Source organism: Sapajus apella, unplaced genomic scaffold, assembly GCF_009761245.1.
Source record: "Sapajus apella isolate SASKATOON/1434 unplaced genomic scaffold, GSC_monkey_1.0 scaffold2, whole genome shotgun sequence".
Taxonomy (NCBI): domain Eukaryota; kingdom Metazoa; phylum Chordata; class Mammalia; order Primates; family Cebidae; genus Sapajus; species Sapajus apella.
In genome coordinates this window covers 69790245-69815749 of record NW_022436942.1, presented here as the reverse complement: position 1 = coordinate 69815749, position 25505 = coordinate 69790245, and the positions used below count along the sequence as shown (strand labels likewise).

General features: G+C 44.8%; 2 protein-coding genes across 13 annotated transcripts in view; one reads left to right on the top strand and one right to left on the bottom strand.

Moving 5' to 3' along the window:
- The window catches only part of ACAD10 (acyl-CoA dehydrogenase family member 10), a 68369-nt gene extending 49681 nt beyond the window's left edge, over positions 1–18688 (bottom strand). For 5 of the 8 annotated variants that reach the window (XR_004257364.1, XM_032239800.1, XM_032239787.1 and 2 more), the window contains exons 1-3: positions 18424–18688; positions 9953–10152; positions 7–155 (exon numbers count right to left, since the gene is read on the bottom strand). Coding sequence is in view for 6 of the 8 variants with exons in the window: in XM_032239800.1 (XP_032095691.1) it covers positions 7–155; positions 9953–10139 (336 nt within the window). In the remaining 2 variants the exon portion in view is untranslated. The remainder of the gene's footprint in view (positions 1–6; positions 156–9952; positions 10153–18423) is intronic. The other 3 variants (XM_032239793.1, XM_032239812.1, XM_032239823.1) reach the window with 3 other exon arrangements.
- A 61-nt stretch (positions 18689–18749) lies between these two features.
- BRAP (BRCA1 associated protein) overlaps positions 18750–25505 on the top strand; it is a 48454-nt gene continuing 41698 nt past the window's right edge. For 2 of the 5 annotated variants that reach the window (XM_032239850.1, XM_032239855.1), the window contains exons 1-4: positions 18750–19029; positions 22000–22161; positions 23122–23320; positions 24681–24870. In XM_032239850.1, the coding sequence (XP_032095741.1) occupies positions 18948–19029; positions 22000–22161; positions 23122–23320; positions 24681–24870 (633 nt within the window). In that variant the 5' untranslated portion in view covers positions 18750–18947. The remainder of the gene's footprint in view (positions 19030–21999; positions 22162–23121; positions 23321–24680; positions 24871–25505) is intronic. The other 3 variants (XM_032239860.1, XM_032239835.1, XM_032239842.1) reach the window with 2 other exon arrangements.

Genomic DNA, 25505 nt, shown 5'->3' with positions numbered 1-25505 from the left:
ACTTACCATTTCAGAGCAAAGTCTCCCAAATTCCCGTAAAAAATTCTCTGCTGTTATTTCTGCTCTCATAAATCTCATCCAGGGCCCATTTTCACCACCTTCCATCAAGGCTTTTAATATAGTTCCAGAAGGGATATGATTCTGTATCTCCCATTCTATGGAGAGTAAAACATGCAAAAGTGGAATACATTGATACATGCTGGGGTTTAGGGAGTTCAGGGAAATTACCATAGCAGTTCCTACAGCCTCACTGTACTGCCAGGGTGGATGCTGTTAGGAATTTCCAGATATTCACGAAATGCAAAATCTCAACCTTAGACGCCCAGAGGAAGAGCAATACTCATTTGTACGACAGACAGCATATTGTTGTGAAGTATCAGGTCCTTAGCACTTGCTTGAGAGGACTCCGGGCACTGCATGATTAATTTTCTTCCTTGGTTTCATATTTACTGGACTATATATGTTAGGTCACTTACCTGGACCTTGCAGAGACTACAGAAGCACATGAAGGAATAAGCTAGATCCTGGTGGCCCCCAAAACATGCAAGCTGTAGTAATTCTTCAAAGCATGGAGTAGGTACACTGAAATGTTCACCTGAAATGCCGTCTTTGTGGATAAGAAAGGAAATTTCTTCTTTTTTTGAGAAAGAGCCTCGCTCAGTCACCCAGGCTGGAGTGCAGCGGTGCAATCTTAGCTCATTGCAACCTCTGCTGCCCAGGTTCAAGTGACTATCATGCCTCAGCCTCCCAAGTAGTTGGGATTACAGGTGCACGCCACCAAGCCTGGCTAATTTCCATATTTTCAGTAGAAACATGGTTTCACCATGCTGGCCAGGCAGATATCAAACTCCTGACCTCACGTGGTCTGCCTGCCTTGGCCTTCCAAAGTGCTGGGATTACAGGTGTGAGCCACTGCACCTAGCCAAGAAGGAAATTTCTACCCACAAAGAGCTAAGGTGGTGATGGATAAGCATCTGTGGAATACTGGGAACATTTGGGCCAGGGTTGTTTCTCCTCATCCACATTTGCATTTTCCATCTATAACACAGATGCTCGGGGCAAATATATACAAACAACACTCATAATTATAAATCTAAGACAAAACATACTTTACATATAGCTTTTGTTTTGGAATGAAAACATCTTTGTTGTTTTTTTCTAATAAAGCAGTGCCTGTACATTGAAAAATTATCAGACAATATATTTCATAGAAAGCTATACAAAAGAAAGTAGGCCAGGTACAGTAGCTCAACCTATAATCCCAGCATTTTGAGAGGCCAAAGTGGGAGGATCCCTTGAGGCCAAGAGTCTGATACCAGCCTGGACCACATGATGAAACCCCGTTGCTACAAACAGATTAAAAAATTAGCTGGGCATGGTGGCACGCACCTGTAATTCTAGCAACTCGGGAAGCTGAGGAGGGAGGATCACTTAAGCCCCAGAGTTTGAAGCTGCAGTGAGTTATGATGGCACCACTGCACTGCAGCCTGGCACCCTGGGGACAAAGAGCAAGACCCCATCTCTTAAAAAAAAAAAAAAAAAAGAAGAAGAAGAAGAAGAAGAGAAAAGAAAAGGACAAGAAAGTAAAAGGACAAGAAATCAAGCAATCCTATCTTTCAGAAATAAGCAATGTTAACAACCTGGTATATGTCCTTTGAAAATAACACAACTTGTAAGACTCAATCTAAAAAATACTTCTTTAATTTTAGAGCTGAAGCATATAGCATTTTTCACAGTCCCAGACTTGGCAAGCATGTAGAAAACTGGCACCATCATATGCTATTAATGGGAGCATCAATAAGCACAACCTCTGCAGGCAGCAATTTGTTAATTTCTGTCAAAATCTGAAATGCACATACATTTGATGTAGTAATTCTACTTCCAGGAATTTCTTCCATATATATTTATGAAAGTAAGCAAAGGTTATGTACAAGGCTGTTTGTGCAGAATTCTTCATAATAAAAACAACTAGGGTCGGGCGTGGTGGCTCAAGCCTGTAATCCCAGCACTTTGGGAGGCCGAGGCGGGTGGATCACGAGGTCAAGAGATCCAGACCATCCTGGTCAACATGGTGAAACCCTGTCTCTACTAAAAATACAAAAAATTAGCTGGGCATGGTGGGACGTGCCTGTGATCCCAGCTACTCAGGAGGCTGAGGCAGGAGAATTGCCTGAACCCAGGAGTTGAAGGTTGCGGTGAGCTGAGATCGGGCCATTGCACTCCAGCCTGGGTAACAAGAGCAAAACTCCGTCTCCAAAAAAAAAAAAAAACAACTAGAAAAGTTTAATATAGTTAAATATATATTAATAAAGTGCTTATTACATCAATTATGATATATTCATATACAGTAAGACCGAACAGATGTTAAAACATAAACTTGACCAAAGGTCAGCAAAATATGGCTTGGGGCCAAATCTGTCTCCTGTCTATTTTTTTTTCTTTTTTCGAGATGAAGTCTCACTCTGCCATCCAGGCTGGAGTGCAGTGGCATGATCTTGGCTCACTGCAACCTTCGCCTCCTGGTTTCAAGCAATTATCCTGTCTCAACCTCCCGAGTAGCTGGGATAACAGGTGTGCACCTCCACCGCCTAATTTTTGTATTTTTGGTACAGATAGGGTTTCACCATGTTGGCCAGACTGGTCTTGAACTCCTGACCTCAGGTGATCCTCCCACCTTGGCCCCCCAAAGTGCTGGGATTATAGGAATGAGCCACCACACCTGGCCATCCTATCTGTTTTTCTAAAAGATGGGGTCTTACTGTGTTGCCCAGGCTGGCCTTGAACTCCTGGGTTCAAATGAGTCTTCCACCTCAGCCTTCCTAGTAGCTGGAACTACAGGCACACACCAGCATGCCTGGCTCTACATATTTTTGTAAATAAAGCATTACTGGAACACAACCACACGTATTTGTTTACTATTGTCTATTATGGCTTTCTTGCTGCAACAGTAGAAGCTAATAGTTGTGACGGAGAGTATGGCTCACAAAGCTTATGTAGCCCTTGTTTTTTTTTTTTTTCAGACGGAATTTCACTCTGTTGCCAGGCTGGAGTGCAGTGGCGCCATCTTGGCTTACTGCAACCTTCACCTCCCAGGTTCAAGCGATTCTCCTGTCTCAGCCTCCCAAGTAGCTGGGACTACCGGCACATGCCACCATGCCCAGCTAATTTTTGTATTTTTAGTAGAGATGGGTTTCACCACATTCTCCTGCCTCAGCCTCCTGAGTAGCTGAGACTACAGGCACGTGCCACAATGCCCAGCTAAATCGAGGCCAGGATGGTCTCATTTTCTTGACCTTGTGATCCACCTACCTCAGCTTCCCAAAGTGCTGGGATTATAGGTGTGAGTCACCTTTTTTTTTTGTAATATGGAGTCTTGCTGTTGCCCAGGATGGAGTGCTGTGGTACAATCATTGACCACTGCAGCCTCAACCTCTCAGGACCAAGTGATCCTTCTGCCTCAGCCTCCTGAGTAGCTGGGATTACAGGTGTGTACTACCATGCCCAACTCCTTTTTTTATTTTTGTAGAAATGAGAATCTCACTATGTTGCCCAGGCTGGTCTCAAACTCCTGGCCTCAAACATTCTCCCAGCTTGGCCTCCCAAACTGCTAGGACTGTAGGCACAAGCCATCACATCCAGCCTGTCTAGCCTTTTATAGAAAAAGTTTACTAACCCCAAGCTAGATCCTAGACCTATGCCAACTGATATGAAAAGAATGGCAAAATATCATACAGAGTAAAAAAAAAAAAAGTATGGAACAGTCTACAGCATACGATCCAGTTTGTATACACAAGCACACCAGCAATTTTTCAAAAAATAAGCAAGAAACTTTTCACAATGATGACCACTGACGTCTGGAACCAAATGGGAAAGGGTAAAGGTAGCAGCAGGAAATTTCCTTTATATTTTATAATTTTTTAATTTATAATTTATATATAATTTATAATATATATATAACCTCAATAAATGAGGTTGGCATAACTAGGTTTCAATACAGAAAAAAGTTAAATTAAATCCTCATTCAGGCTACCACAAAACAAATTCCCAATACAGTAAATATCCAAGTCAGGAATACAAAATTCTAAAACTTAAAAACAATACAGAAGGCTGGGTGTAATGGCTCATGCCTATAATCCCAGCACTTTGGGAGGCGGAGGCAGAAGTAGGCAGACTGCTTAAGTTCCCAAGTTTGAGGCCAGCCTGGGCAACATGGCGAAACCCCATCTCTATAAAAAATACAAAAATTAGCCGGGTGTGGTGGTGTGAGCCTGTAGTCCCAGCTACCTGCAAGGCTGGGGTGGGAGGATAACTTGAGCCTGGGAGGCGGAGGTTGCAGTGAGCCAAGATCACTCCACTGCACTCCAGCCTGAGTGGCAGAGTGAAATTCTGTCTCAAAAACAAAAAAAAGGAAAAGAAAAAGAAAATTTTGGTACAGCTAAAAATATTAACAATAAAATCAAAAGACACGCCACAAAAGGGAGAAAATATTTGCAAGTGATGTAACAGATAAAAGGTTATTACTGGCCAGGTGTGGTGGCTCACACCTGTAATCCCAGCACTTTGGGAGGTCAAGGCAGGCAGATCACCTGAGGTTGGGAGTTCAAGACCAGCCTGACCAACATGGAGAAATTCTGTCTCTACTAAATATACAAAATTAACCAGACATGGTGGCAAATGCCTGTAATCCCAGCTACTCAGGAGGCTGAGGCAGGAGAATCACTTGAACCTGGGAGGCGGAGGTTTGCAGTGAGCTGAGATCACGCCATTGCACTTCAGCCTGGGCAACAAGAGTGAAACTCCATCTCAAGAAAAAAAAAGGTTATTACTGAAAATCAATAAGAAAAGTGAGCGATTCACAGAAAAACTGAATGACCAATAATATACAAAAAAAAAAAAAAGGCTCACTACTCAGGAGGGTAAGGCAGGAGGATCACTTGAGACCAGGAGTTTGAGACCAGCCTGGCAATCTGGGCAATACAGCAAAAGGGTGTCAAAAAAAAAAAAAGCCAGATGCAGTGGTTCATGCCTGCAATCCCAGCACTTTGGAAGGCCTTGGGGGTGTAAATCATCTGAGGTTAGGAGTTAGAGACCAGCCTGGCCAACATGGCGAAATCCTGTCTCTACTAAAAATAAAAAAATTAGCCGGCATGGTGGCACATACCTATAATCCCAGCTACTCAGGAGGCTGAAAATTGCTTGAACCTTGGAGATGGAGGTTGCAGTGGGCCAAGATCACACCACCAAACTTGAGCCTGGGCTACAGAGTAAGACTCTGTCTCAAAAAAAAAAAGGAAAAGAAAAGAAATCACAAAGATGGAATTTTCATCTATCACACTAACAAAAATTTTAGTCAAACATTTTGAAATTTTGAAATAATTACACTCTCTGAATTCATTTTTTTCCCCAAGACAGAGTCTTGTTCTGTCACCCAGGCTGGAATGCAGTGGTACAATCTTAGCTCACTGCAACCTCTACCTCCCGGGTTCAAGCAATTCTCCCATCTCAACCTCCTGAGTAGCTGGGATTACAGGAACGCACTACCACACCCAGTTAATTTTTGTATTTTTATTAGAGATGGGGTTTCACCATGTTGGCCGGGCTGGTCTCGAGCTCCTAATCTCGTGATCCACCTACCTCGGCCTCTGAAAGTGCTGGGATCAGAGTCACGAGCCACCATGCCCCGCCTAAATTCAATATTAAATGTTTGGACTTTGGTCTGAAAATGCATTTTTGGAGAAAAATAAAGTAAAATAAAAATTAAAAACTAAAATATTTGGGCTATACTTTAAATTCTTTGTTGTGTGTACTAATTTTATAGTAAGCTAACAGCTTAAATCAAGCTTTTCTGAAAAGGGCCAGATGGTAAATATTCCAGGCTTTGAAAGCTAATTTAGGGACCCTGTTGATATTACTCAACTCTGCCAGTACAGGTAAAAGCAGCCATGGATAATATGTAAACAAATGGGAAAGACTGTTTTCCAAAAACATTTCATTTTTATGGACATTGAAATGTGAATTTCACATAATTTTCACGTCACAAAATATTATTCTTGTTTTGATATTTTTCAATTACGTATTTCAAAACATTAAATTCATTCTTGGCTGATAGGCCATATAAAAACAGACAGAAGGCCAGGCATGGTAGCTCATGCCTGTAATTCCAGTGATTCAAGAGGCCAAGGTGGGAGGATCACTTGAGCCCAGGAGTTTGAGACCAGCTTGAGCAACACAGCGAGACCCCATATCTACAAAAAACAAAAATTAGCCAGGCATAATGGTGAACACCTGTAGCCTGTAGTCCCAACTACTTGAGAGCCTGACGCAGGATTGCTTGAACCCTGGAGTTTTAGGCTACAGTGAGCTATGACTGCACCACTGCATTCTAGCCTAGGAAAAAGAGTGAGATCCCATCTCAAGGGGAAAAAAAAAGTACAATAACTCTAGTATATTCTTTATATATATTTTTTGAGACAGAGATTTGCTCTGTTGCCTAGGCTAGAGTACAATGGTATGATCTCAGCTAACTGCAACCTCCACCTCTCAGGTTCAAGCGATTCTCCCCGCCTCAGCCTCCAGAGTACTGCAATTATAGGTGCCCACCACTGCCCGGCTTATTTTCGTATTTTTAGTAGAGATGGGGTTGGCCAGGCTGGTCTCGAACTCCTGACCTCAGGTGATCTGCCCACCTCGTCCTCCCAAAGTGCTGAGATTACAGGCATGAGCCATCTCGCCCAGGCAATTCTAGAATATTGCACCCGGCCAATTTTAGTATATTCTTATCAAATAATGCTTGATACGGTTCATTTGAAATAAATAACATTAGAAGCTCTAGTCAAGCAAAATACTAAGTATAAGGCATCATTATTTTGTTCACACATCTATCCGTCAAACATTTCCTGAATGACTGAGCCAGCCTGCAGAGCCGACACTGCAACAATGAAGTGAAGAAATCCCAGACCTGGGGTCTTGGAATCAAAGAGCCCCATAGAGGAGACATGAACACATCCCATGCAAACTAAAGTGTCTCGGTAAAGGTGAAACTCCCATGGGAATTAAGTATCCAGGAACATTCTGCCCAGGTTGCAGATGAGGTTGAAGGAGTCTTGACAGAAAAGGACTCTTGAAGTTAGTAACAACCATGAGATTCACTGAGTGTTCAAAAGATTCTAGTCATTGCTGAATAACATGCGCTAAACTTGCCATTAAAAGCATGAGTAGGATTTGAACAGGCAGAGGAGGCAGGGAGGAAACAGCTTGCAAAGATACAAGCATGTGAATGTGTCTGGCATGACTGGAGAGCATCAGGTAGTCCATGGCAGGAAAGCTAGAACTGAGAGGGGCCCTGAATCCGAGGCAAAAGCTTCTAGACTTAATCTAGGAAACCACATGCAGGCATTCAAGGTTTTCAAGCCATGGAGGAAAGGAGAAAGATCTAAGTTTTATTTTTATTTCATTTTATTTATTTATGACAGACTCTCACTCTGTCGCCAGTCTGGAGTACAGTGGTGTGATCTCAGCTCACTGTAACCTCCACCCCCTGGGTTCAAGCAATTCTCCGGCCTCAGCTTCCCAAGCAGCTAGGACTACAAGTGTGCCACCATACCCAGCTAATTTTTGTATTTTTAGTAGAGATAGGGTTTCACCGCGTTGGCTAGGATGGTCTTGATCTCTTGACCTCGTAATTGGCCCACCTTGGCCTCCTAAAGTGCTGGGATTATAGACATGAGCCACCGCGCCCAGCCCTATTTATTTTTTTGAAACAGGGTCTCACTTTGTCACCCAGGCTGGAGTACAGTTGTGCAATCTTGGCTCACTGCAGCCTCAGCCTCCTGGGCTCAAGTGATCCTCCCACCTCAGCCCCTCAAGTAGCTGGGACTACCTGCATGCACCACCATGCTGAGGTAAGTTTTTTGTATTTTTCATAGAGATGAATTTTCACCATGTTGGACTCCTGTGTTCAAGCAATCTGTCTGCCTTGGGCTCCCAAAGTGCTGAGATTACAGGTATGAGCCACTAAGCCCAGATGCAAGATCTATGTTTTAGAAAGGTAATTCTGCTGCTGGGAGGAGATTTTGTAAAATTTTGAGAGCCAGAGGCAGGAGAAGAGTTAGGAGGCAATGACATCATTCGGGTGAGAGAAGGGAGGGATAGAGGCAGTGGGAACGGAATGAAGTGAATTACTTCTTAAAATATTCTAGAGAAAGTCAAGAAACTTTCTGTACGGTGATTTTTACGTTCATCCCCATCTTTTTTTTTTAGAGACAGGTTCTCTAAAAAAGCCTGTTGTCCAGTCTGGGGTGCAGTGGCACAATCCTAGCTCATGCAGCCTCAAAATCCTGGGCTCATGGGATCTTCCCACCTCAGCCTCCTGAGTAGCTGGGACTACAGCTGCACCAACACTGATTAGAAAAAAAAATCTTTTGTAGAGATGGGGTCTCACTGTGTTATTTAGGCTTAGTCTGTATGTTCTCTTAAAAGAATAGATTCGGCTGTCTGCAGAGTGGGAATATTTGGGGGCAGTAAGGAGCAGGGGGAGCAGACAGTCTGGAGCAGCCCTGGGGTTAACATGAGAGAGATGTGAGTGAAGGAAAAGAGAAGCTGAGGCGCAGCACCAAGGGCCCAGCTGAGGCTGGAGCTCAGAAACTAGCTTGTGCAGCCAACTCGCATGGGTGAGAACTTCGTCAGCAATGCTGGAAAGCCTAGACACGCAGGCATAGAAAACCTGTGCCTGGGTTGATTTAGGATGGAGAGCTAGCCAACCAGCCACCACGGAAGGTCAAAAGGAGAGGGGTAGCTGTCTGGCCCTTTGCTCTTCCTGCTGGCTGGCATGAGAATGTGATAGCAGGAGGTGAGGCAGCCAAGACAGACCACGAGGTGAGAGTGGAAATGAAAAGAAGTCACAGCAGAGTAACATGCTAGAAAGAGCCAGAGTCCCTGATACCACAGAGCACATCACAGAGTGCCCCAGACCACATACCTGGGCTTTTGTGTGCAAGAGAAAGGAACTTCTAGCTTGTTTCAGTCACTGTTTTGTTAGGTTTTGTACTGCTTGAAGCCAAAACGACTCTAACTAATAAAAGCTGAACTGAGTAGAAAAGAAGTTAAACCAGGGAGGGGCTGGTAAAGAGAAGACCAGAGACCAGAGAGCTGACCCTGACCCTGTTGGTCCAGAAGCAGGTTTAGAGGGAGTTGGGTAGAAGAGAGGAAGACTGTGATCAAAGGGGGAATTTCAGCCTTCTAGATTTCAGAAGCAGCGCAGTTCCCAAGGAAAAATGATTAAATTATTTGGGTTTGTTTTTTTTTTTTTTTTTTGAGTCAGGGTCTTGCTCTGTTGCCCAGGCTGGAGTGCAGTGGCATGATCACAGCTGACTGCAGCGTCAACCACCTGGAGTCAAGCAATCCTCCTACCTCAGCCTCCTGAGTAGCTAGAACTACAGGTATGTGTCATCGTGCCCAGATAATTTTTAAATTTCGGCAGATACAGGGTCTCGCTATGTTGCTGAGGCTGGTCTTGAATTGATGGGCTCAAATGACCCTTCCACCTCCGCCTCCCAAAGTTTTGGGATTACAGGCCTCAGCCACTGCACCCTACCAAAGTGGTTAAATTCTAATCACAGTACTCATAACAGTTCATCGATTGAGAATTTAGGATGCACTGAGCAATCACTGTGCTAAGCAAGTGCTTCCCATGGATAACTCTCCACCAAATCCCAAGGAGGAAGGCACTACTAGTAACCCTCATTTATTGATGAGGAAAGTAAGATTTGGAGAAGCTGAACCATGCCCTCAACATACTCAGCCACCTAGTGGTGCTTAAAATTTGACTCAAGAGCCAGAGCACGGCCGGCTGGGACACACTGCTGCCCCAGTGTTCCCCTCTGCCTCCCCGATCACCCTCCATTCTCCCACTGCCACCCTAGGCCCCCAAAGTGAAACAGAATGAATAGCTCACCAGCAGCGACTCTCCCTGGAGAAGGAATGAGAACTCCGCCCATGTCAAAAATCACCGCTCTGTAGGTGCTGCCTCCAAGGTGTGTCCATCGGTGGGCCACCTGGTGCCTGCGCTGGGTGTGTTTCAGGAAGGCTGTCCTCCACACCCACTGGAGACAGGAGGACTGGAAACAGCTCCTTATGCACATGGTGAGGCCGAGGCTGCGTGGGAAGAAGGCACAGGGTGTGACTTGCCTGCACTGCCTTCCACCCAGGCCTCCATCCTGGAGCTCAGAGGGGCCAGCCAAACATCTCTAACCCATCTCCAACAGGCACTTCAAACCACATCCACAACTGACCTCAGTGTCTCCTTCCTCCCGGCTACTCAGTCAAGGGCTCCGTGCCAACTCGGCTGCCCAAGCTAGAAAACTGGGACTCGCCCCTGACTTTCTGCAATCTTAACCTCACCACGCCCCATCCAGTTCTGTGCTGTCGATTCCTCCTCCTGAAAATCTCATCTCCCTCTTCGCACTCTCACTGCTACCATCTTGCCCATGGACCCTAACTGGCCCCCTTGCCTCTTCTCAGACCTCTCCCCAACTCTTTCTTTACCCTTCGGTCAGAATCTTCTTTCACAATTGCAAATCTGATCACATCCTACCTCCATTTAAAACCTTCAGTGGCCAGGCGCAGTGGCTCATGCCTGTAATTTCAGCACTTAGGAAGGCCAAGGCAGGTGGATCACGAGGTCATGAGTTCAAGACCCGCCTGGCCAACACAGTGAAACCCTGTCTCTACTAAAAATATAAAAATTAGCTGGGCATGGTGGCACCCTCCTGTAATCCCAGCTACTCGGGAGGCTGAGACAGAAGAATCACTTGAACTTGGGAGGTGGAGGTTGCAGTGAGCTGAGATCACGCCACTGCACTCCTGCCTGGGTGACAGAGCAAGAGTCCATCTCAAAAAACAAAAAACAAAAAACAAAAAAAACCCCTTCAGTGGCTCCCCACTGCCCTCAAAATAAACTCTCGGTTCCTAAGCCTGGCTTAAAAGGCCCTCTAAGATCTACTCCCGCCAGGCGCGGTGGCTCATGCCTGTAATCCCAGCACTTTGGGAGGCTTAAAGGCAGGCCAATCACTTGAGGTCAGGAGTTTGAGACCTGACTGACTAACATGGTGAAACCCCATCTCTAGTAAAAATTTAAAAATTGGCTGGGCACAGTGGTGGGTGCCTGTAGTCCCTGCTACTCGAGAGGCTAAGCTGGAAGAATTGCTTAAACCTGGGCGGTAGAGGTTGCAGTGAGCCGAGATTGTGCCACCGCACAATCCAGCCTGGGTGACAAAGCGAGACTTTATCTAAAAAAAGAAAGAAAAAAGAAGAAAAGATGTCATTCCTTTCTGCAGCAACTCCCCATTTTTTCACCTCAACCTGGGGGATGATCTGGACATGGACATCTATATGCAGTTTCCTCAAACACATGTTCTCCTCCAGCTCCAGACCTTTGAATCCACTGTTCTCTTCTCTGGAATGCTCTATTTCACGTGCTGCCTGGCTAATTCCAAACAGTCTTTTGGGTTGTAGTTCACCGGTCACTGTTTTCATGAACCCTCTTCTGGCTACCAGAAAATACTCATTACGAGTCTCTCCTGTGTGCTCCTAAGATATCCTGTACTCGCCTCCTTCTAGCATTTACTATGACACCCTCACACCACAGAACACCATCATTTCCACTTACAGATCACTGCAGCAGTCTTGTAACTATTTCCCAAACTTACTTTCAAAAGGGTCAGAAAAAAAACCACACACAACACACGTACCTGCACATGTATACCAACGTATACCTATACACACTCGTGTATAGAGATAAACCAAACATGGCCAGATGTTAACAGTGAGTCTAGATTAAAGAGATAACAGGAGATCAGATCTGTCAACTTTTCTATAGGTTGAAATAAAAAGATGGGGGAAAAACAAAATAATGAAGGCAAATTCTATTTTCTTCATTAAAATCTTTAAGCTTGGGCCGGGCACAGTGGCTCACACCTGTAATCCTAGCACTTTGGAAGGCCGAGGCGGGTGGATCACAAGGTCAAGAGATCGAGACCATCCTGATCAACATGGTGAAACCCCGTCTCTACTAAAAATACAAAAAATCAGCTGGGCATGGTGGCGCGTGCCTGTAATCCCAGCTACTCAGGAGGCTGAGGCAGGAGAATTGCCTGAACCAGGAGGCGGAGGTTGCAGTGGGCCGAGATCACGCTATTGCACTCCAGCCTGGGTAACAAGAGCAAAACTTCGTCTCAAAAAAAAAAAATCTTTAAGCTTTTTATGTGATTTCTACACTCAAAAGCTTACAGGAGAGAGCAAAACAGCCTCTGAGTTTACGGGAGTCACTTCAGTGGGGCCAAAAGGATTCTAAAAACTATATTGTTTGAGCATCCCCAACCCAAATATCTGAAATCTGAAATGCTCCAAAATGGGAAATTGGGACTATAGGTACGCACCACCATATCTGGCCTATTGAGATTCACTTGGGGTGGCTGGCAAAATATTAAAAGAAATATTAGGGAAGTTATAAAATTATAGTCTCAAACTTTCTAAAAGCCCCCCCAAAAAACTTTTTTTTTTTGAGATGGAGTCTCACTCTGTCTCCCAGGCTGGAGTGCAGTGGTATTATCTCAGCTCACTGCAACCTCTGCCTCCTGGTTTCAAGCAATTTTCCTGCCTCAGACTCCCAAGTAGCTGGGACTACAGGCGCACACCACCACACCCAGCTAATTTTTTTGTATTTTTAGTAGAGACAGGGTTTCACCATGTTAGCCAGGATGGTCTCGATCTACTGACCTTCTGATCTACCGGCCAGGGCCTCCCAAAGTGCTAGGATTAGAGGCGTGAGCAACCAAGCTTGGCCAACGGAAAAGTTTTAATAAGACTGGCTGAAAGCAGTCAATTCTTATCTTAGAGCATTAAGTCATAAAGTGAAAATTAAAAGAAATTTCCCCAGTTAAATCTGTTTACCCCACATTCCTTTGTCTCTACTCTGTGTACTCATGTAAACTTTGTGCTAGATAGCCCTTTCAGGTGGAAGTCCAAAAAGAATTACCCGTTAATAGTGTTTAAGACCCCAAACCAAAACCTTTTTATCATTCGTAAAACTACTCTTCTAACCACATTAATTATCCATAAGCTTGTTGACATAAACCTCTGTTATTAAATTTATACTGAATAAACATTAAGAAGAACAAGGAGTAGTAATCAGTTAGCTGCAATTGCCCTCTGAGAGCAGCTGATGGCCATCCCTAGCTCACTCAAGATGCAAAGCCAGAATAAAAGCAATGACCACCTCAACTAACACTGGCTAATTTTTGTATTTTTAGTAGACATGGGGTTTCACCATATTGGTCAGGCTGGTATCAAACTCCCGACCTCAGGTCCGATCCACCTACCTCAGCCTCCCAAAGTGCTGGAATTACAGGTGTGAGCCACCACACCCAGCCAGGACTCAAACTATACAGGTTGAGCATCCCTAATCCAAATATCCAAAATCCGAAATGATCTAAAATCCAAAAAATTTTTAGCTCCCACACAAAGCCTTAGTGAAAAATTCTACATGAAAGCACTTAACACAAACTTTGTTTCATGAACAAAATTATTTTAAACAGTCTATAAAATTACCCTCAGGCTATATGTATAAGATGATATGAAACACAAGTGACTTTCTTGTTTAGACTTGGGTCACCCCAAGATATCTCATTATATATATGCAGATATACCAAAATCTGAAATCTGAATTACTTTTGGTTCCAAACATTTGGGATAAGGGATACTCAACCTCTACAAACACCTAAAGAAAGGACTCTTGGCTGGGCATTCAGCACTCTGGGAGGTTGAGGTGGGCAGATCACCTGAGGTCAGGAGTTCAAGACCAACCTGGTCAACATGGCAAAACCCTGTCTCTACTAAAAAAAAAGACAAAAATTAGTCCGGCATGGTAGATGCCTGTAATCCCAGCTACTCAGGAGGCTGAGGCAGGAGAATCGCTTGAATCTGGGAGGCGGGGGTTGCAGTAAGCCGAGATCGCGCCACTGCACTCCAGCTTGAGCAACAGAGCAAGACTCGGTCTCAAAAAAAAAACGACTCTTAACTGGTAAATCTTTAATATGTTTCTCATATATAGAGAATATTCAAAGTAAAACAAAACAAAAAACAGTTCAGGGATGGTGTCTGATGCCTATAATCCCAGAAATTTGGGAGGCCAAGGCAGGCAAATCATCTGAGGTTGGGAGTTTTAGAACAACCTGGTCAACATTGTGAAATCCCATCTCTACTAAAAATACAAAAAAAAAAAAAAAAAAGCCAGGCGTGGTGGTGCTTGTTTGTAATCCCAGCTACTCAAGAGGCTGAGGCATGAGGGTCGCTTGAACCCAGGAGGCGGAGGTTGCAGTGAGCTGAGATCGCATGACTGCACTCCACGTTCCAGCCTGGGTGATAGTAAGACTCAGTCTCAAAAACAAACAAAAACCAGTAACAATACAACAATAAAAAATGCAAACAAAAAATACAGGTTAACAACTATTTACATAGCACTTACACTGTATTAGGTGTTATAAATAATCCAGAGATTACTTAACTCATATTTTTCCCCTGAAAATACTGTGCGGACAGCGAGCTGCACTTCTTTTTCTTTCTTTTTTTTTTTTGAGACAGAGTCTTGCTCTGTCCCCCAGGCTGGAGTACAGTGGCTGGTTCTCGGCTCACTACAACCTCCTCCTCTGGGGTTCAAGCAATTCTCCTGCCTTAGCCTCCCGAGTAGCTGAGTCTACAGGAGCCCGCCACCACACCCAGCCAATTGTTTGTATTTTTAGTAGAGATGGGGTTTCACCATGTTGGCCAGGCTGGTCTCAAACTCCTGACCTCAAGTGATCCGCTCAGTCTCCCAAGCTGTTGGGATTACAGGTGTGAGCCACTAAGCTCAGCCAAGTACTTTTTTTTTCTAAATGGGAAATGGGGTAAAGCATATAGGAGGGTGTGCATAGGTTATAAGCAAATGCTATACCATTGTATATTAGGAACTTGAGCAGCTGCAGATTTCGGTATCTGCAGGGGGTCCTGGAACCAATCCCCTGAGGATACCACCATGCAAGGACTGTAATTGGAAATTTGCTGAATTGAGGGGTAATATTTGAAACTAAAAATGTCAAGGTTCATCTGCATTTTCAGTTTTATTTACGTTTCTATGCCAAGGTCAATGTTTGCGATAGAAAAATAAATTCACTTACAGGCTTGTAAAAGTGTCAACACATCCTGTGTGAGGGCTTAATGGGGCCTGAAGCAGCAACTTTAATCCTATGGAGGACACTGTCCTCCACACAGTCCCGCTAATGGACATGAGGGCAATGCTACCACAAGCAGCTTGTTTATTCCTTCAATTAAAGACAACTGTTCTGGTGGGGGGCAGAGGCTCACGCCTGTAATCCCAACACTTTGGGAGGCTGAGGCAGGTGGATCATGAGGTCAGGAGTTCGAGATCAGCCTGGCCAACATGGTGAAACCCCATTTCTACTAAAAACACAAAAATTAGCTGGGTCTGGTGGTTGGCACCTGTAATCTCAGCTACTTGGGAGGCTGAGGCAAGAGAACTGCTTGAACCCTGGGGGTGTCGGGGGGGCGGAGGCTGCAGTGAGCCAAGATTGTGCCACTGGACTCCAGCCTGGGCAACAGAACAAGACTCTGTCTCAAAAAAAAAAAAAAAAAAAAAAAAAAGACTTCTGCTCTAGCCACTTCCCAAGGCAGGAAATGCTGTCATTTTTCATACCTCTAGGCCTTGGTACCTGCTGTGCTCACTGACTGGAACCTTTCCCTGCTTTATTTGGTAGGTGAATTTCCATTCACTTTGACATCACGGCCTGTTTTAGCTCCTCTGTGGAGGCTTTTCTTTTTCTAGGCAGAGTATGAAATTTATTTTTTCACTCCCATTGCCTCTTTGCTGTATCTTCAGCAGAGTACTTACCCAATTACACAGTAACTTTTTTTTCAGACAGAGTCTCACTCTGTTGCCCGCGCTGGAGTGCAGTGGCGCAATCTTGGCTCACTGCAACCTCTGCCTCCCAGGTTCAAGTGATTCTCCTGCCTCAGCCTCCCAAGAAGCCAAGACTACAGGTGTGCGCCACCACGCCCAGCTAATTTTTGTATTTTTAGTAGAGACAGGGTTTCATCATGTTGGCCAAGATGGTGTCGATCTCTTGACCTCGTGATCCACCCGCCTCAGCCTCCCAAAGGCTGAGATTACAGGAGAGAGCCACCGCACCCGACCAGTAACTACTTTTTTTTTCTTGAGATGGAATCTTGCTCTGTTGCCCAGGCTGGAGTGTAGTCGGGCAATCTTGGCTCACTGAAGTCTCTGCCTCCCAGGTTCAAGCAATTATCCTGCCTCAGCCTCCGTGTAGCCTGGACTACAGGCGCGCACCACCATGATAGGCTAAGTTTTGCATTTTTTTAGTAGAGTTGGGATTTCACCATGTTGGCCAGGCTGGTCTTGAACTCCTGACCTCAAGTGATCCTCCCGTCTGTTTCCCAAAGTGCTGGGATTACAGGCGAGGGCCACCATGACTGTTTTCATGTCTATGTGTTTATAAGGTCCTTAAGACAAGGAGTATCTTATTCATCTTGGTATACATATATCCCCTGGGACTTAGTATAGTTTTTAGACACTTAGTGGGTGCTCTGTATGAGTTGAAAGGATACATAAACTGGACACATCAGAAAACAGAGAAAAGCTGGGGACAGATTTAACCTTTGGCAGCCACGAAGAGCTGTTACATTCCCAACCTGCCCAACTCTGGCTAACAGCTCTAGTTCTCTGTTATTGTCATCTACCATAAAGATTTGTCTTCTTCTAGATACTCAAAATGGGATAAGCATGATAATGCAGATTTGCTACCTAAATGATGCTCTCATAAATATGCAAACACAGTGTATATTGTCACACATTATTAAGAAGATGGTTTATTTGGTAGAAAGATAATGTTGGCTCTGAATTCAGATTGTCTGGATTTAAATTCCAGCTCTGCCATTTACTATGTGTGAAATCCTGAGCCAGTTACTCTTTCTCTGAGCCTCAGGTTACTCCTTTGTAAAATAAAGACAAATATAGTACCAATTTCATAAAGTTGTTACCACTGCGTGAGACAAGGTATGTAAAGCACTCAAATTAGTACCTGGCAAACTTTGAAATTTTATCTTCTAAGAGTAATATACCAAAAAAGTTCACAAGAGTCTCATATGTTTTATGCATATAGTATGTGTGTATGGTTTATGCACTTTCGCATAACACTGTGATTCTTCAACAGGGTTGTTTTTTGACCTCAAAGAGACATTTGGCAAGGCCCAGAGACATTATTGGTTGTCACCACCTAGGGAGAGGTGCTACTGACATTTAGTGGGTCAGGCCAGGGATGTTTCTAAACACTCTACAATGCTCAGGACACCCTGCCCCTTGGCCAAAAAACAAGAATTATCAGGACCCAAAATGTCAATAGCACAGAGGTTGAGAAACCCTGATCTAAACAGGGCATGTGGAAACGTATTTCATAGGATGTAATCACAAGCTCTATATACACATGTATCTTATGGTCATGTTATAGACATACAGTCTGCATATACATATACCTAGAATGTACTATGTACTTACATATGTATTATTACAGGATGTACCTAGAGTAGCATCCTGTCATATATGCATTGATTGTGTCTGTCATTATCTACATACAAAAGTCAGTCTGACATACTGGAGAGAATGCTCAGCCTCAGAAAGCTAGTATTATCTCTATATACATAATTTTGTTTCATCCTCACAACTGCATGAAGTTATAACATGCCAACTTTATGCAATGACTAGTTCAAGACTGCACAACTGCTGATGTAGGTCGACTTCACAGTATGGAAAGGAACTATGTTTATCTCATACGCCAACGCATCCCAAGGGTGTCCAGACTCTCAGGAAACCTTTGTGAATTGACAGGGTGAGGAGGAGGACCCACAACTCCAGCACTGTGCTCGTAACCAGCAAATCGCTATCTTTTATTTTTCTTATTTGAGATGGAGTTTTGCTCTTGTTGCCCAAGCCGGAGTGCACTATCTCGGCTCACTGCAACCTCCGCCTCCCGGGTTCAGGCGAATCTCCTGTCTCAGTCTCCCCAGTAGCTGGGATTACAGACGCCCACCACCAAACCCGGCTAAATTTTTTGTATTTTCAGTAGAGACTGGGTTTTACCACGTTGGCCAGGCTGGTCTCCAACTGCTGACCTGAAGTGATTCGCCCGCCTAAGCCTCCCAAAGTGCTGGGATTACAGGCGTGAGCCACCGCGCCCGACTAGATCGCTGTCTGAATGGCGATCGAGTCTCCACTCCCTATAGCCCCTTAGAAGTCACTTCACCTCTCTGAGCCTCATTGTACCTATCTGTATAGTGGGACAGAAACAAAACCACCCTTACTAGGGTTAGAGGGAGGAGTCAAACACAACAAAAAGGGCAAAGTTCTGCATAGCAGACAGCGCGGACAATTTGGAGACCTCGCGGAACCGGGGATCCCGCGCCGTCAGACGAGGTGGGTTGAGGACGAGGCCTCTCGGGCAGGCAGAGGTTAACTCGGAGCTGGGCGAAAACTTGCCGCTCAGCCTAAGTGCGAGACCCCAGCCATAGCAATCGCCACGACGTCCTGCTCCGATCTCCTCGAGATCCCGTCCGGAAGGACACCAGGCTGACCCGGTGCCGCACAGCTCAATCGTTGTGCGCGGTGGTGCGCGCATGCGTAACCCACGGGTCAGCGACGGCGGCCGGGAGGCGGAAGTGGAAGTTGTTGTGGCTCTGTGAGCTGTGCGAGGAGCTGCTGCTGCTGAGGCGGCGGCGACCGCGTTGAGGCGGTGGCGGCGCTGCCAGCTCCGGGCCGTTCGGCCTCTTGGCTCGCCTCCCAGCCTTTCCTGAGCCAGCCGGAGCCCGCGCCGGCCAGCGCCTGCCCTATGAGTGTGTCACTGGTTGTCATCCGATTGGAGCTCGCGGAACACTCGCCAGTCCCTGCCGGCTTCGGCTTCAGCGCCGCGGGTGAGTCCCGCGTCCTCGCGGCCTTCCCTGTAGCCGGGTCTGGGCCCAGGGGGCTCTCCCTCCCAAAGCACTGTCCCGGGAAAAGCCCGCGGCGAGGGCTCTTGCCTCAGGAAGAAGCGGAGAGGTGGTCGGGATCCCGCTCTTTCCATACGCCCTTGAGAGGCCTTCCCCTGTGTCATCTCAGGGAAGCACTGCCCCGAACCTCCCTCCCAGTGCCTTCTGCGGGCGTTCCGTTTGTACTTGGTGCGTCTCCCTCTCGAGAGAGTCAAGTGGTATGTTTGTCTCCCTTGCTTCCCTCTAGGCTTCGTAGAGGCAGGAACTGGGTCCCCAGCAACTCTGGACGGTCCTTGGTTTAATTAAATTGTTCCTTTTTGGAAGCATATCCATTGAGGTGCCCCCTAACCATAGTAGTAACTAAATTTGGACACTTCGTATATCCCAGCACTGTGCTAAGCACCTTTTGTGCATTTTGTTCTTTAATTATCTTTGCAACAGCCCTATGAGGTAAATGGGTGTGGCGTGTGTCTCTTACACATTGGGAAACTGAAGCTTAGTGATTAAATGATTTGCCCAAGGTTATCTGTAATGGGGGAAACTGGGATTCTAACTCAGCGAGCTGGACTTGAGTCTGAGCTTTTCACACCAGTAACATAGCTCCTTAGTGAGGAATGCACCTCTGGCTCTTTTCCTTGGTCTTCAGATAATTACCTAATAATAACATTCATTCAAGAAATACGTGGCTAGGCACGGTGGATCACCTGAGGTCAGGAATTCGAGACCAGCCTGGCCAACAGATGGTGAAACCCTGAGTGTATTGAAAATACAAAAATTGGGAGGCCGAGGCGGGTGGATCACGAGGTCAAGAGATCGAGACCATCCTGGTCAACATGGTGAAACCCCCGTCTCTACTAAAAATACAAAAAATTAGCTGGGCATGGTGGCGCGTGCCTGTAATCCCAGCTACTCAGAAGGCTGAGGCAGGAGAATTGCATGAACCCAGGAGGCGGAGGTTGTAGTGAGCCGAGACCGCGCCATTGCACTCCAGCCTGGGTAACAATAGCGAAACTCCGTCTCAAAAAAAAAAAAAAAAATACAAAAATTAGCTGGGCATGGTGGCAAGTGCCTGTAATCCCAGCTACCAGGGAGGCTGAGGTAGGAGAGTTGCTTGAACCCGGGAGGCGGAGGTTGCAGAGCCGAGATAGTGCCACTGCACTCCAACCTGGGAGACAAGAGAGAAACTCTGTTTAAAAAAAAAAAAAAAAAAAGGCCGGGTGAGTGGCTACACCTGTAATCCCAGCACTTTGGGAGGCCAAGGCAGGCGGATCACTTGAGTTCGGGAGTTCAAGACCAGCTTGACCAATGTGGAGAAACCCCGTCTCTACTAAAAGTACAGAATTAGCCGGACGTGGTGGTGCATGTCTGTAATCCCAGCTATTCCGGGTGCTGAGGCAGGAGAATTGCTTGAACCTGGGAGGCAGAGGTTGTGGTGAACTGAGATCCTGCCATTGCACTCCAGCCTGGGCGACAAGAGTGAAACTCCATCTCCAAAAAAATAAAAATAAAATAACTTATTTCATACTCACATGTGCTGGAGCTTTCCTTATGTGCTGAATCAGATAGGATCTCTGCTTTAATGGCACCAGCAGTTTCTTGAAGGAAACAGATGAATTAAGTGCAGAGTAAGTGTAGAATTACAACTGTGGTAAGTGCTATGAAGGAAAGAAGAAACAGTTTGGAAAGCTATTACAAGAAAATGTGTCTGGTTTGGAGAGAGGGACAGGGGCAGATAGGGATGGTGTCATTGGAAACTTCCTGGGTGTGTGACCTTTAGAGCTGCAAATTAAAGATTGAATATGATTTAATAGCTTATGAGCATCTTTCCAAAGGCTTAAGTGGCTTCTGAGTTCTGAAAGTCAGCTAAATTGATATTAGCCACATACAGACATCTGCATGGGTCAGTCATGTAGTCATTTATTCATCAGATATTTAAGAGAGCCTTCTCTATGTGCTGGGCATTGTGGTGTAAGTGGTAGGAATACAGTGGTAGGCAAAACAGGCATAGTCCCTGCCCTGACAAAGCATATATTAGGGACTCTCTTTTGTAAATTTGCTTTAAAGTCCAGGATTTTGGGCCTGGCACAGTGGCTCACATCTTTAATCCCAGCACTATGCGAGGCTGAGGCAGGTGGATCACTTGAGGCCAGGAGTTCAAGACCAGCCTGGCCAACATGGTGAAGCCCCATCTCTACTAAAAATACAAAAATTAGCCAGACGTGGTATGCATGCCTGTAGTCCCAGCTACTCAGGAGGCTGAGGCAGGAAAATCACTTGAACCCAGGAGGAGGAGGTTGCAGTGAGCCAAGATCACACCACTGCACTCCAGCCTGGATGACAGAGTGAGACTGTCTCAAAAAATAAAAAAGGCCGGGCGCGGTGGCTCAAGCCTGTAATCCCAGCACTTTGGGAGGCCAAGGCGGGTGGATCACAAGGTCAAGAGATCGAGACCATCCTGGTCAACATGGTGAAACCCCGTCTCTACTAAAAATACAAAAAATTAGCTGGGCATGGTGGTGCGTGCCTGTAATCCCAGCTACTCAGGAGGCTGAGGCAGGAGAATTGCCTGAACCCAGGCGGCGCAGGTTGCGGTGAGCCGAGATCACGCCATTGCACTCCAGCCTGGGTAACATGAGTGAAACTCCGTCTCAAAAAAAAAAAAAAAATAAAATAAAATAAAAATAAAAATAAAGTGCATTTCAGTAGAACAGCCCTGCATTTCTGAGTATATTTTCCTGGCTACTTATTGACTGTTTCCACAGTGGTCCCAGAGGTGAGTGAGATGGATACTACAAAGGCTTCTTATCATCTTGGTGGAAGGCAGTAGAAAGAAAAGGGAAACCTAATAATGGATGAATAGAGAATAAAGAGGAACTTGTTTTATTACCTAGTATTAATCATTCATGTGTTCTTTAGCGGGGGAAATGTCTGATGAGGAGATCAAAAAGACAACACTAGCTTCAGCTGTAGCCTGTTTAGAAGGGAAGTCACCAGGAGAGAAAGCAGCAATTATCCATCAGCATCTCGGCCGTCGAGAAATGACAGATGTGATCATTGAGACAATGAAGTCCATCCCAGGTATGCTTTCTAAAACCCGGGACTGTCTTTTGTAACGTGAACCCTGGTTTCCTATTTTATACATGGTGTTTGATAAGCCTACGATTTTAACATCTAGCATAGTTTTTCACTGCCTGTGTGCTTTTTATGACATCGTTAAGCCACATTTTAGTGGAGACTGGGTCTCTGTTGCCCAGGCTAGAGTGCGGTGGTACAATGTTGTTTCACCGCATTCTCCACCTCCTAGACTCAAGCAATCTTCCTGCCTCAGCCTCCTGAGTAGCTGGGATTACAGACGCCCTCTACCTCACCTGGCTAATTTTTGTATTTTTAGTGGAGACAGGGTTTCTCCATGTTGGCCAGGCTGGTCTCGAACTCCTGGCCTCAAGTGATCCACCCTTCTTGGCCTCCCAAAGTGCTGGAATTACAGGTGTGAGCCACCACACCCAGCCACCAGGGAGAACTTACCACCTAGTTCAGTGGCAGATTATGAATGTGTCCAGATAAACATGTTGTGCCTTCCCCTGCTCAGCCAGCTCATTTCATCTGTGGAAGTGGATGTGTAGATAGTACTACATCTCCAACATGGAAGTGGTCAGAACTGGTAGGTTTGGATTTCAAACTTAGTAGTCTTGAATGTTTTTCCCAGTTAGGATTTCATAACGGAAGCACCCGCTTGCATTATGGTATTGCCAAATGTAATAGCCATCCTTGAGTTTCTCATGATGTTAATGAGATTTTTATGGGGCAAAGAGAGCTTTAATGTATGATCCTCTCATAAACTCAGCTGTTCTACAAATATAACTCTTAATGCATTACATTGTAATTACTCTTTTTTTCCCCCCTCCTTCCGATTCGGTTCCAACGCAATATATTTACTCTATCAAAGTTTATTCCTCTGACTTGAAATTTTAATCTAGTTCGAGCCCTTCAGCATATGTCCTATCCATTTATAATCTGCTATTTTTTAATTGGTGAAAGATGAACTAAAAACTACAGTGGAAGAAAGGAAGTCTTCAGAAGCATCCCCCACTGCCCAAAGAAGTAAAGATCACAGTAAGGAATGCCTAAATGCTGCCCCCGATTCTCCATCCAAACAGCTTCCAGACCAGATTTCATTCTTCAGTGGAAATCCATCAGTTGAAATAGTTCATGGTATTATGCACCTATATAAGACAAAGTAAGAAAACCCTTTTTTCTTTTGGATTTGTCCTAATTTCTTGTTTTTTGTTCTTTGCTATAGGGTAGTCTCTTGCTTTGGAGGGAAGTGGGTATTATTTTAAGCTTTAAAATAACACTTTTGTGTATTGTGTGTTAGAAAATTCTCAGATGTTTTACATTTGATTAATCTTGTGGATTGGGTCAAAGCTTTTCCTTATAAGAGAAATGCCAGAAAATACGTTGGAAAATGTTTTCTTAGCTGATGGGCATGGAAGGTGATTGGGGAATTGAAAGGACAAAGAAAATGATCCACAGAGTCATTGTAGTCTCATGTCCCCACCAAATCTTTACTGAAGAGGCTGCTAAGAAGTCAGTTAACTCATTTCAATTTTATCACCTCTTTTTACCATTTTCTGTGGTTCAGTCAAAAGTTTTGCTGGAGCCCCAAGGAAAGGAAGCATTTGGCTAGATAATCCACAAGCCTGGCCATTACCTCCTTGGATAATTGATAGCTGATACCTTAAGGCTTTTCTTGTGCTAACTTGTTTGCCACATCCCTATTCGGAAAACAGTGACTGTTCAGGTAGCCATTTTGTGTTTTGTTTTGTTTGAGACAGTGTCTCACTCCAGCACTCAGACCGGAGTGCAGTGGTGCGATCCCGACTCACTGCAACCTCCCCTCCCAGGTTCAAGCAATTCTCTCTCCTGAGAGTAGCTGGGACCATGGGTGCATGCCACCACACGCAGCTAATTTTTTATTATGGTTGGAGGGGGTAGAGACGGGATTTCACCATGTTGGCCAGGCTGGTCTTGAACTTCTGACTTCAGGTGATCAGCCCACCTCAGCCTCCCAAAGGGCTGGGATTACAGTTGTGAGCCACTGCACCCAGCCCAGGTAGCCATTTTGGATTACAACTGTCAAGTGAGTTCACAGCATTACAAAACACAAATTACATTGTTGGAGGTTTTTCTTTCCTCTCTCTATTCTACTATTCCAGCCACCCCAGCCTAGGAACACTTTCTGAAATTTTCAGTTACATCCTCATGGTTTAGCATTCTCTCTTATATTTACAGCTCTTTTTCTAGGCCCTTTGAGAGAGATCCATAGCCAGAGTTGTGCTTTTAACTTACCCAGTGACAGAGTATTATTCAAACATTGATGAGAGTAAAACACTGCAAATTTGCCTAATGCAGATTTGAACCATAACAAACCTTGAACTGAAGATTAAAAATTTCAGTGGGTATAATGTAGAACAGTTCATTTGTGACATATTACAATTTTTATTTTTTCCTATTTTCTTGGACATAAAAGTTGTCTGATTAGTGTTGTTTGAATGAACCATACCTCATCTACTCAAGTCATTCTATTGTTTTATTAGTAAGATGACCTCCTTAAAAGAAGACGTGAGGCGCAGTGCCATGCTGTGTATTCTCACAGTCCCTGCTGCAATGACTAGTCATGACCTTATGAAGTTTGTCGCCCCATTTAACGAAGTAATTGAACAAATGAAAATCATCAGAGACTCTACTCCCAACCAATATATGGTGCTGATAAAGTTTAGTACACAGGTAAAGGTTATTAAAAATCTGTTTGCCATAGAAACTGTGTTATTGAAACTGTATGATACTAGCTATGTTTGATTTACAACATTTTCACTTAAGATTGTTGATATGTTTTCTAAGGTAGAATTGTAATTCTAGATGTATTTCTAAATTCATTAGTAGAAATACAATTGTGACATATGCCCATCTTTTTTTTTTTTTTTTTTTTTTTCCATCAGTAGAGATGAGATCTTGCTGTGTTGTCCAGGCTGGTATCGAACTCCTGGCCTCAAGCAACTCTCCTGTCTTCGCCTCCCAAAGTGCTGGGATTATAGATGTGAGCTACTGCACCTGGCCATATGCCCCTGACTTTTTATAGATCAGATTGGGTATGAAATCTAGGGTTTTCACAGGCGGCAGACGTTAATGGTAAACTGACATTGCACCACTGCACTCCAGCCTGGGTGACAGAGCGAGACTCCTCCTTAAAAAAAAAAAAAAAAAAAAAAGGATGATTGGGCATGGTGGCTCACGCCTATAATCCCAGCACTTTGGAAGGCTGAGGCGGGTGGATCATGAGGTCAAGAGATCGAGACCATCCTGGAAAAGATGGTGAAACCCTGTCTCTACTAAAAATACAAAAATTAGCTGGGCATGGTGGC